This window comes from Geotrypetes seraphini, chromosome 4 (assembly GCF_902459505.1).
Source record: "Geotrypetes seraphini chromosome 4, aGeoSer1.1, whole genome shotgun sequence".
Lineage (NCBI taxonomy): Eukaryota > Metazoa > Chordata > Amphibia > Gymnophiona > Dermophiidae > Geotrypetes > Geotrypetes seraphini.
The window spans coordinates 19,968,109-19,981,356 of record NC_047087.1 but is presented as its reverse complement, the minus strand read 5'-3'; the positions used below and the strand labels follow the sequence as shown (position 1 = coordinate 19,981,356).

Below are 13,248 nucleotides of genomic sequence, written 5' to 3'. Positions count from 1 at the left end.
GGCCTATTGAATTGATTTTTCGATTCGATTCACTTTTCCTGCCCAATAGGGTGGGTTTTTTGTTGTTTTTTTTCCAAACATCCTGGTTGGTTTATTTTGTAGCCTCTTTACCCACCCCAGCCCCCTTTGCTCTCTCCAGCCCCATGCCGGCGCTGTAATGTAAACAAAATAAACAAAAAAAAGACTTTTCCTCTCTCTGTTAGGTCCCAGATCACACTCTCCAGGATACACATTTCAAACCTGACATATTGTAATCACAAAATAGAAAAATAATTTTTTTTTCTACCTTTTGTTGTCTGGTCATTGGGTCCCAGGCTCTGGTTTCTGTTTGTCTTCTTTTAACTCACTCACCAGGGTCTCCTGCCTATTTGACATTTTCTTCTTTCTCCGTACTCACCCTCCATCTTCCATCTCTGTACCTTCCACTGCCGTATCCAACATTTCTGTTTCTTTCCTACTGTCTGCCATGTCCAAAGTGATTCAGAGGGGAACCAGGCTGGCATGAGCAACAGGCAGAAGTTGCTCGCACTAGTGAAGATAAAAGCGCCCATCGCTAAACCAGACATATTGTGTAGTTAGGTGCAGATATTCAGTGCCAGGCCAGATAAGATTAGCAGTTAAATCAGGTTGCATAAATAGTCCTGTCTTTAACCGCTATAACTTAACCAGTCAGCCGCTGAATATCAGCTTAACCGGGTTTTAGTGGCCAAAAAGTACCAAATATTCAATGCCGTCACTAGAAAAGGCCCAACATTAAATATCCACTTTGTTGTAGGCATTGGTAGGTGCACAGAACTCTTAATTAATTGATTTTTTTTAAATTAGATTTTAATGGTGTGGTCAATTACCATGCCAATGAAACTAACTGAACAATTTTGAGTTTCGCCTGGAACTCGGCTAGGTGTCCCCAGTCTAGGCATCACTTATCGAATCAGGGCCAAAATGTTTAAGGCACCCAAACAAACTGAATGCACGCCAATGAATACTTAAAATCAACCCCCCGCCCTTCTTATGTTTGCCCATAGAAGGCGCTTTGAACACAGCCTTTTTTCGAGTTGCAGCATTCTTTATTGATCACGTCTTTTTAATTTATGTATTGTTGCTTTATAACAGTCAAATGCTACCAATAACATGCAAGGTGGCTGTGTTGTTTGGGGGAAGCCCAGGAGCTCTGCCCTGGCCCCAGCGAAATCCTGCCTCATCTCTCCTGATTCATCCATCCACCTCCTCCCAAGTGCTGTAGTTTTAAGCCTTCAGGCAGCCGCTGCGCAGCCTCAAGGAGTAGACCTGCCCTCCCCCCCCCCCCCTCGGAAGTAGATTGAAGGGTTCCGGGGTAGGATGCTGCATGGCGGCTGCCTGAAGATTTAAGGTAGAACGCAGGGACATGGAAGGGCATCAAATTTTGGGGGAGGTCATGGCCCCGTGGCCTCCCCCTGTTCTGACGCCTATTATTACATGTATTCACAGCAGTGCGTAGTTGTCTAGTTTCTGCCAAATGAGACTAATCGTGTACAGATGCCATTTTTTCCCAATGCCGCTGCCTCATATTTTCTATAGGTGCATATTGTGTTCTACCAGGTATTTATATTTAGGCCTCCTATATTTTTTCCAGTTGTTGATAGCCAGCTTCAGTGCTATTCGGGCCGTAAGGGGGGAATTCTATCATCCGCGCCGGTATCGGTGACTGCCTAAGAAGAAAGCGTGTCAATCATGAACCGGTGCCGATGATAGAATTTCACTTTTTTTTTTTTTTACACTGGCTCCTTAAATATAGGCCAAAATTTCAGAAGCCTACATATAAGGGATAGGGATTGGGACTTGTATACCGCCTTTTAGTGGTTTTACAACCACACTCAAAGCAGTTTCCATAGAGGCACTTGAAGCATTTTCCTTGGGCTCACAATCTATCTAATGTACCTGAGACAGTGGAGGATTAAGTGACTTGCCAAGGGTCACAGGGAGCAGCAGCAGCAGGGATTTGAACCCACAACCTCAGGATATTGAGGCTGTAGCTCTAACCACTGCACCTCACTCTCCTCCAATACAATGTCAGAAGTGAGCCAAGTATAGAACAGTGAGGCCATTGTGACATCACTGATGAGGTTAGTTCTTACGCATTGGTGGAATGAGGCATTTATGACATCACAATATGAGCTCTGGAATGTTGCTGCTATTTGGGTTTCTGCCAGGCATTATGACATCAGGGAAAGGGACTGGGTCTTGTATGCTGCCTTTTTGTAGTTTTACAAGCACATTCAAAGCAGTTTATATAAAGGTACTTCAAGCATTTTCCCTACCTGTCCCGGTGGGCTTACAATCTATCTAATGTACCTGGGACAGTGGAAGATTAAGTCACAGGGAGCAGCATGGGCTTTGAACCCACATCCTCAGGGTGCTGAGGATGTAGCTCTAATCACTATGCCACCACGCTGTCCAGCACTTACAGAAGTGCTTAGGGGCGCCTATGGACGCCTAAGGCCACTTCTGGTGCAAGCCATGGCCATGCTAGCTTTAGGTGTCCTTACAAGCCTCCGAGTGCTTCTGTAAACTCGACACTGGTGCCATAAATGAAGGCGCCATTCGTGCCTCTATCTTTTTTTAGAAAACATGCTTCTGGATTGGTTGGTTAACTGGCAGTAGGGTGCCCTACCGCCGGCTAACCTTTGGCGTATCTTCAAGAATTCCCCCCTAATTCTTTAAGCAACGCCTACAAGATAGGTGTGGAAGAACGCAGCACATAACGCTTGTTAGTCTTCGGTTAGGCACAGTTTATAGAATCATGCCTAGCAACACCTAAATTGGACTTATGCACCGGTAGGCATCAAAATCTTAGGCGCCCCCTATTTAAGCCAGGGTTTTCTTGGCCTAAATGCCAGCACCTAAGTTGAATTTAGGCTCTTAGATGCACCCAACACCTACCCACAATCTGCCCTTAACCACACCCACTTTCTCATAGGAGCTTTGGAGTAGGCGCCTACCTGAAAGTCATAGGCATCTACCGAGTTAGGTGCCCAATTCATTTAAACTTTTGAAACTTATGAGCTCATTATTGCTCATTAACAGTACCAATTAAGCTGGAACGGCTAGGCCTGCTAAGCGAGGTGCCTAACTTCAGGCGCCGTTTATAGAATCTGCTGCATGCCTCATTTACTGCAAGGAATGCTTTGTTTATGGATGGGGTGCAAGTGGATCGACTTTTCACTCCGTCAAAACTTACAAAGACCAGGGGACACTCGATGAAGTTACAGGGAAACACTTTAAAAACCACTAGGAGAAAATGTTTTTTCACTCAGAGAATAGTGAAGCTCTGGAATGCGTTGCCAGAGGACGTGGTAAGAGCAGATAGCGTAGCTGGTTTTAAGAAAGGTTTGGACAAGTTAACATAAGAATATAAGAAGTTGCCTCCGCTGAGGCAGACCAGAGGTCCATCTCGCCCAGCGGTCCGCTCCCGCGGCGGCCCATCAGGCCCATTGCCTGTGCAGTGGTCCCAGACTATCCCTATGACCTACCTCTACTCCTATCTGTACCCCTCAATTCCTTTATCCTCTAGGAACCTATCCAAACCTTCTTTGAAGCCCTGTAACTTGCTCCGGCCTATCACAACCTCCGGAAGCGCGTTCCATGTATCCACCACCCTCTGGGTGAAAAAGAACCATCTGGCATTTGTTCTAAACCTGTCCCCTTTTAATTTCTCCGAGTGCCCCCTTATACTCGTGGTTCCCCATAATCTGAAAAATCTGTCCCTGTCTACTTTTTCTATGCCCTTCAGGATCTTGAAGGTTTCTATCATGTCTCCTCTAAGTCTGGAGGAAAAGTCCATAGTCTGTTATTGAGAAAGACATGGGGGAAGCCACTGCTTGCCCTGGATCGGTAGCATGGAATATTGCTACACCTTGGGTTTTGGCCAGGTACTAGTGACCTGGGTTGGCCACCGTGAGAACGGGCTACTGGGCTTGATGGACCCAATAAGGCTATTTTTATGTTCTTAATCTGGAGCTTTTGCGAAGTATCCTTGCCTCATCTGTTATCTTGTTCTTAAAAGAGTTCCTGTTCTATCAAGGTCACCCAAAATTGGGCATGGATCGCTGATCAGTGCCCAAATCATTAGCTAATAGACTCCAATAATTTAATTATGAGAACTAACAAACACTTATGATTAGGGTGTTGATCTGGCTACATGCTATTTTTTAACAATAGATGCCTAAATTGGATTGCATGCAAAGTTGAGCGCTGAATTTGGCAGTGTTCATCTCAAAGCATCCTTTATTAAATAGCATTGAGCACCAAATTTAATTGGCACTGAATTTTTGGTGCCATTTATAGAGCATGGCCCTAAATGTTTCAAGTTTAATAAAAATTTTGATTAAAACACATTATCATACGTTCAATGCGATGTACATAATTTTTTTTTTAAAAAAAGGGAATGACAGACAGAATATTTGGGGGAATAAAAGACAAATAGATTACGACAGGAACGAAAGGTGAGTGGGAAGAACTACAGTGCGTAAAGAAAAGGAGAACATAAAAGGGAGTAACAGTAGGTTAAAATGCACGTCATTTGGTAGCCTTGTAGCTTTTAAGCAGAAACGTGCAATGTGATAGCATTAATAAACTTATGGTTGTCTCTTTGCACGTAGGTCTGTGAGGACACCTGACAGTTGGAAGCTGTTCTACTAGGCGTCCACGTCAACTGGCAAAAGGAAAAGCCCAACCCTGAAGAACATGGTTTACAGTTACTTCACAACTAGGCCTCAATTGCTCCAGACTCACTTTGATTTGCAATCTCAGTTTAGTCTTTCACGTCGTTCTTCATTGTTTGACAGCACTTGCCCTTCCTTTCTATTAATAATGGATTCCTCTTGAAGATTCAAGTGTTATGTGAATTCTTAATGAATGTTTAAAGAGCGCAACGTTCAACTTGACCTTCTGGAAGCTAAATATGGAATGGCTACACATTTTATTTTTCCAGTTTGTCGACATGTTGCTGATGCTATTCAAAATATTTAGTATGTGAGTCTGTGTGTGTACTGTATGTACATATGTGTTCCATATGTATGTAGAGATATATGTATATGTATGTACTATATATGTACAAATACTATATGTTAAATATACATATAGTAGATCTTTATATAGTGGGCAATTCTGTATTCTAGGGGCCCACATTTACGTACCACTTCTGTGTAAATGTCTAGAATATGGCATAATTTACAGAATGCTAAATAAGTTACGTGCAATGCTGCCACATTTAGTGCCCACAGTTTTGTTAGGCATATGGTTAGTGTTACTGTGGGCTTCTAAAATATTAGGTATGTCAATACCAGCTTACACTAGTACAGTATTCTATAATGAAATCTTGGTGCCCAGGTTCTCTTATAGAATAAGCTCCTAGGCAGTGTCCAGTTGTAGAATTGCCCCATACAGTATATATACATAGTATAATGGAATACCCTTCTAGGATTCATTGGTACATAAACATGATACAGGTAAAAGTAGGTTATTTAACAACCGAAGTGCAACATAGATAACTGTAGGACTTGGAAGCCAGGTATTCCTTTTATTTCACATATACATAATGGGCTCCTTTTACAAAGGTGCTCTAGCGTTTTTAGCACACGTACCGGATTAGCGTGCACTACCCGAAAAACTACCGCCTGCTCAAGAGGAGGCGGTAGTGGCTAGCGCACGCCCTATTCCGCGCGTTAAGGCCCTAATGCACCTATGTAAAAGGAGCCCAATGTGGAGGAAATGAATAGTAAATAGGGCCAGATAGCACATGAAGCGTGTATCCGTTGCTACAGAAAGGGTTAATGGAACAAGAAAATGCGATGGGCCTCAAAATCCACCAACTCGTAGCACAAGCACGAGGGGGTGCTGAAGAGTTCTAAAACCCAACCAACCGGCTTTCTAAATTCTGGGCGTTATTTTGCCACGCAAGCTGAAACGAGTGCTATCTTATTTCGTTAGGTGCCAATTACCAGAAACAAAATTCTCTGTTTTGACGTCGTCTTCAGATCATTGATTGAACCATGTCTACGTCATTCTCTTCTTGGTTGGGCTGAGAATTTTCCAGCACCCCCTCGTAGAAAAATATTCAATACACTATGAAGTTGCACTATATAAATTTAATGAAGTAAGATGCATTATCGTATTAAATCTCTTTAGGTTAATTTTTGATATGGCTAATATTTTTCTGTATACTTCAATGGCATAAACGTTACAGAAGATACTTGAAAATAAGAACCTCTTAGTCCATTCAGCAATCTACTTGATCTCTGGCCCTCTGTCTCATTTGCCATGCCACTAACTTTGTATCTGTTCCACGCCTGCTTGGATTCTCTCACTGCTGTGTTTCCTATTAACCTTCACTGGAATTCGTTTCCAGCTGTCCATTACCCGAAAATGATTTCCTCAAAGGAAAATGCTACCTTCTGGTATCTTACTGAAGCCTTGAATGTTTGCATCTTTCTCTTCATTCTCCTAGAGAACGGGGGCCAATATTCAAAAGGAATTTTCCGGATAATGGCAGCCATTATCCAGATGAGCTGATCCTATCCATGAATTTTCAGCAGCATATGTGTGCATATGTAAATGTCAGCATTGAAGTCATTTGTATGTTAGCGCATCCTATTGGAAATGAGCATAATCTGGCTATGCACTTTCTTCAATAACGCATGCCATGCAAGTGGACCTTCACATAAGTGGAGTCTGGGCAGAGCATAGGCACAACACACATACAGATAACTTACGGAATGCTATAAGTTACGCAAGTATCTGCTGAGTCAAGGTGCAAATATTCACACCAGTTCTATGGCTGGTGGAAGTGCTTGCACCTAAGCACATATGCATGTACTGTATATGCCCAATTATGCTAATATTCTATAAAGGAAAGTGTGTGCCTAATTTGGTGTACAGAATAGGCTAGTGTCTAAATGTAAGTGCTTCTTCTTTTATTTTTATTTATTTATAATTTTTACAACAGTTCTACATCCAGAACAGTAAGGGGGGACAAGTCCAGGATAGATATCAGGAAGTTCTGCTTCACGCAACGAGTGGTGGACACCCAGAATGTTCTCCCAGAGGAGGTTATTGCGGAATCCACCGTTCTAGGATTTAAAAGCAAACTAGATGCACATCTCCTTACGAGAGGCATAGAGGGATATGGGTGACTAAAATTACGCCAGGTGTACACCTGGTTGGGCCTCCTCGTGTACGGATCGCCGGACTTGATGGACCGAAGGTCTGATCCGGAGATGGCAGTTCTTATGTTCACAATCTCAATAAGATCGAAAAAGAAAATGTTTACATCATAAACTACTTCCATCTAGCCCACATTAAAGGAGGGCTAACTACTTTAAAAACAAAATTTTTAATACTGGAAAACAAGAAGAGTAATTCCCCTATACAGGAACAAAATATAGACTTTATAATCAACTAGAAATAAACCTGGAAAAGGAGAAAAATTCTTCTAAACATTTAGGTGTATCCTTTACTATTTCTCCTCTAAAAAAAAAAATCAGATATTTAGATCTTATGTTGTTCTTTCAATGTAAGTACTTCTTTATAAAATATCCCACTACTTTTTAGAATATCTAGAGATAGGAATAACTAGTGAGATAATTAAATTTTCTGATGACACACAGTTGTTAAGATTGTGAAAAATTGCAAGAGGACCTTCGAAGCCTGGGCATCAAAATGGCATATGGCGTTTAATGTGAGCAAGTACAAAGTGATGCATCCGGAAAGAGGAACCCAAACTACAGCTATGTGATCCAGGGTTCCATGTTAGGAGTCCCACTGCCCAGGAAAAGGATCTAGGTGTCATCGTTGATACGTTGAAACCCGCAACTGAGAAAGCCAATAGAATGTTAGGAATCATGAGGAAGGAATGGAAAACAAAGATGAAAATGTTATAATGCCCTTGTATCTCTCTATGGTATGGCCAAACCTCGAATACTATGTGCAGTTCTGGTCGCCATATCTCAAAAAGGATATAGCGGAATTAGAAAAGGTACAGAGAAAGTCGATGAAAATGATAAAAGGGATGGGACGACTTCTCTGTGAGGAAAGGCTAAAGCAGCTAGGGCTCTTCTGCTTGGAGAAGAGATGGCTCAGGGGTGATATGATAGAGGTTGATAAAATACTGAATAGAATGGAAAGAGTAGATGTGAATCACTTGCTCACTCTTGCCAAAAATACTAGGACTTGGGGGCATGTTATGAAGCTTCTAAGGAGTAGATTTCAAACATAGAAACATAGAAATAGACGGCAGATAAGGGCCCACGGCCCATCTAGTCTGCCCACTTTAATGTCCCTCCCCTACCTTTGCCCTGTGAATAGATCCCATGTGCCGATCCCATGGGATCTATTCACCAGAGAACCAGAGAAAATATTTCTTCACACAACATGTAATTAAACTCTGGCATTCAATGGTGGATAATGTGATGAAATCAGTAAGCTTAGCAGGGTTTAAAAAAGGTTTGGATACTTTCCTAAAAGAGAAGTCCATAGACCGTTATTGAGATGGCTTGGTGAAATCCACTGCTTATTCCTAGGATAAGAAGCATAAAATCTGTTTTACAACTTGGGATTTAGTTAGGTAGTTGGGACCTGAGTTGGCCACCGTTGGAAACAGGATACTGGGCTTGATGGACCTTTGGTCTGTCCCAGTATGGGAAATCTTATGACATTACAATGCAAAGCTTTTTATATTCCACCATAGTCCTTATGAGTTCCAGGCAGATTATAATAAAGCAGAAGACTGACAACAAACCTGGTTAAAAGGCAATATTGAAAAAATTATTAAAACAATCGGTTCAAAAATTTCTTGAATAAAACTGTTTTTAAAAGCTTTAAAAAAAAAAACAAAAAAAAAAACCCTAAATAGTTTCTGATCTAACAGTGAGAGGAAGTTTATTGCAAATAGTCGGAACATGATAACTAAAAAGAAGCACTAAGTTGACGGATGGAAATTGGAAACAGAATTGATTTCATTGTACATGACCCTGTCTACCAATCATTAAGGAAACTAAGGGGTCCTTTTACTAAGGCGCACTTGCCATTATAACGCGCTAAACGCTAACGTATCCATAGACTATAAAGGGCGCGTTGGCGTTTAGCATGCACTAAAACGATTAGCGCGCCTTAGTAAAAGGACCCCTAAATCCAACAAATAAGAAGGAGCAAGGCCATGTAAAATATTAAAAACCAATACACAAAGTTTCTAAGTTATCCTAGCAGAAATTGGTAACCAATGTTCTTATGTGCTGCTGAAAATCTTGAGCAAACGACCCAAGTTTCCACAGAAAAAATGGCAAGCCAAACAAAACAGAACTGTGGAAGCAAACAATGTTCAAGATCTTCGTTTTAGTTCTTCAAAAAAAAACTTCAAACACTGTCCACATTTGTTATTGAACGGACCCAACACGGGCCGTGTTTCGGTAAAACAAGCCCTTGTTGGGTCCGTTCTACACGGTTCATAGTCAAATGCGCGCAAGACAACAGCGCGCGGACAAAGGGGTGCAAGACAAGTGAGCGCAAGACAACTGAGCGCAAGTTCTAGCAAAACCAGAGCTTTACCTATAACGGACACGGTCAGGCAGCGAAAGGAAGGCGGGCTGTTCTGAGCACTTATATAAAGAGGAAACATAACCATAGTAACGAAAATGCATTCACGTGACTTATATTCAAAGCACAAAGAGGCAAGGGAACCATACTGATAACGTGGTGACGTGATCACGTGTTAACGTGGTGAACGTATGCGTGCCCTTCCTTCGCCATGGTGCCATTTTGAGGCACGCTGAATTGTCGTTGCGCTGATTTATTTTGCGCACAATTGTCTTGCGCTGAGTTATCGTTGCGCTCAATTGTCTCGCGCTGAGTTATCCTTGCGCTCAATTGTCTCACGCGCTATTATCTTTGCGCTGATTTGTCTTGGCATTTTTGTCTGCGCGCTGTTGTCTTGCGCGCATTTGACCTGTCACCGTTCTATACAAACGTGGACAGTGTTTTACGTTTCTTTGGAAGAAATAAAACGAGGATCTTGAACCCCGCTGAAAATCTTTCCGTGATAAACACACCAGGGTGCAGTATGGGTGGAATGCCAAGTTATCCAGATAGCGACAATATTCAGAACACTATCCAAATAACTTTAGGAAGAAAAACAAAAGGCTGTGTTATCTCTGTCAACACTCTTTTGAATAGTCCTAACGTTGCCCACTCAGTGTATATCCACTCAACGTATATTTGGCGCTACTTGCTATCCGAATGATGATCCTCGATAGGGTTACCAGATTTTACGTCAGTAAAATCCAGATCCCTAGACCCGCCTCCCAGGCCCGCCCAGTTCTACCCATCCCTGCCCCATTACGCCCCAGTTGCGTACATTGCATGGCAAAGCTTACCAACTCACACCAACCACTGACCTGTCTGTCATAAGTGAGTGCAACTACATTTTGGCACCCAGTTCTGGAACTGCTCCCTATATCTTTTATTCCTTCATTTTCTTTATACGTGGTTTATAATATGGCTGCACATGCTGATCTGGACAAAGTACTCAAGGAAGAGTTTCACTTGCAGAAATTTGCAGTAATGTTATTTCCAGTTTTCCTACTACTGTAGTGATCTCTCTTCTTTATCACCCAGGTATACTAGCTTTCTTCACTGTTTCATCAAACTGACTTACTACCTTGAGGTCCGCAGAGATGTTGTTCCATTGGTCTCTTTTCTCTTTGGTGACTTTTACTTTTTTTTTTTTTTTACACAAAAATGCTATTTAGCCCATGTATTTACAAGGTATTTGCCCTAATTTGAACATGTAAATTCTTATATCGTCAAGGAAACAAACAATATAATATATTTTTGGGATAATTATACAAATGCACGTAATGAAGATGTATTATACATATGTGAACAATACATGTACACATATACACACACATTGCATTAAGTATTTTTAATATAATCATTATCACTTGGAAATGTGAGAATAAAGGATGGTGTCACAGTATAAAAATATGCTTTTTTTTAATTATTCTGTGAGCATGTAAGGTTATAAAAGCTTATAATCGTGCTGAGATTAGCATCCTGTTAATAAAATGTAAGTGAATCATTAAAGCTCACACCAAATTTTTATAAAAAAAAAAAACAAAAAAAAAAAAAAATAAACATACAGACTATCACTTTCACAAGAGTCTGCCAGTAACTAAGGTACAGTTAGTGTTTTAGAATATTTTAATAAAATTACTTAAAAGTTTAATAGAAAAAAAGCTTTCTTATGCAATTAGCTGTTTGAAAATACATTTTTATTTCGTATTATGGCTCATATAGTGTCTTTACTGCACCCAGGTTAGAATGTTACTTCAAAAGTAATTCTTTTAGAAGTGTATATCTCTTTTCTCCCAAGTAAGAGGGCAGTTTTATAAAGTACATGCTAATAGTTAGGCTGCAAGTATGTTAAAAATCATTATAATGTGTGAACATATGCGCATAAATGTCCTACTGTAAGCATTATTATGTAAATATGTGCATATTTGACATAGTACAACAAAAGAGGCAAGGGGAGGAGTCCTATCGGCCAATAAAACAGTCTTTATTCAAACAGATGGTCCCGACCAGGATCCAAGTTTCGGCGTGTGAACAACGTCTTCCTCAGGGGACACTAAACAGACATATAGAATATAGAATATGAAAAAAAAAAAACCCAAAATAAAAACATAAGGTATAAAATATATCAATAAAAAGGCATATACTGTATAATTTTTCTATTAATGTCGGGCAGCAGCAGACGCTGATTAATTGAGCTGCAATTTTCAATAGAATGTGGTGAAATTTTCTGGATTTTGTACGATTTGATTATAAAAAGACTCCTGAGGCAGGCCCTTTGTGGGCTGAAACACGATCGTGTTGAGTCCATCTCAATAAAAAAAAAAGAGACTGAACACCAATTGATCACTTTTCTTGTTGTGTTTGCATGTCTTTTTATTGCCATATTTTATACCTTATGTTTTTTATTTTGGTTTTTTTCACACTCTATGGCCCGGATTCTGTATAGTACGCCCGCCTATAGCAGGAGGGGCCTTAGGCACCTGGCCAATCAGGTCCTAGGATCCTGTGGGTTGGGCAGGGAAGGTGCAGGCCCGCCTCATTTGGACAGAGGCGGACCTGCTGGCCGGATGGTGCGAAGACCTGTCTGGCCAACTTGGAGGTAAGCCTGAGGGGGGGTTCCGGGGTGGGGATTTCATTGGGGGGTCAGGCAAAAGGGGTTGGGTACCCTCCTGCTGTGAACGTCGGTGGGGGGTTGGGGAGACTGGCGGCCGTAGCCATGGCCACTGTACTAATCGCGGCAGGGAGATCCCTTGCCGCGATAAAGTATAGCGGCCGCATCTACTTACCATGTAGGCCAGCATTTTGCTAGCCTACATTGTAAGCGTCTCCCGCTCTGCTAGGGAGACGCGTAGGGCAGCCTAGGTGCGCCTAAGGCTACCGCCTAGCCTTAGGCGGGCTTTCAGGCCTCCCTAGGCTCCCAGAGGCGCATTCAATATAGGCGGCCTGCATGGGGAGCATTTTTTTTAGAAAACGTGCCTCCCGATTGGCTGATTAGACAGCTGTAGGACGCCTAAAGCTGCCTATAATCAGGACACACTTTGCAGAATCAGGGCCTATATGTCTATTTAGTGTCCCCTGAAGAAGACGTTCACACGCTGAAACTTGGATTCTTGTCGGGACCATCTGTTTGAATAAAGGCCTATAGGACTCCTCCCCTTCCTCTTTTGTTGTACTGTCTGCATTTCGAGGCAAGGAGTTTCTTCTTTCGCTTGTTTGTTTCCTATTTAACATAGAACAAAAAGAAAGACCTATATTCCACGCTATTTCTGGGAAAACCAAAAAGAAAATATCAGTGGAACAATGAGTTTCTGGATGACAAAGCTTATTAAAAATATAAAAACAATGCGCTCCAGCTTATGGTGAAATCAAGTTGTCTGATTGCAGGTGCCATTTCAGACTGGTTCATATCGCACAACAGACGACTTGTTTCCACTGCAAGCAGACTGGATTTATGAGCCATCACAACCTTAAACAAAAGCGCGCAAGAGGCACGCTGAATGCTCTGCATGGCTCCGATGCTCATAGAGCTCCTATGTGTGTTGGAGCAGGGCAGACCATTCAGAGCACTGGCCGCACTTTTGTAAAGAAAAAAAAAAGGTGGGGGGGGGGCATATGATTTATTACATTGTTGAACAGACGACC

At 41.7% G+C, this 13,248-nt stretch overlaps 1 protein-coding gene across 2 annotated transcripts in view; it reads left to right on the top strand.

Moving 5' to 3' along the window:
- The window catches only part of CDH13 (cadherin 13), a 1,218,549-nt gene extending 1,211,423 nt beyond the window's left edge, over positions 1 to 7,126 (top strand). For both annotated transcript variants that reach the window (XM_033942565.1, XM_033942566.1), the window contains one exon: positions 4,638 to 7,126. In XM_033942565.1, the coding sequence (XP_033798456.1) occupies positions 4,638 to 4,645 (8 nt within the window). In that variant the 3' untranslated portion in view covers positions 4,646 to 7,126. The remainder of the gene's footprint in view (positions 1 to 4,637) is intronic.
- Positions 7,127 to 13,248: the final 6,122 nt, after the last annotated feature.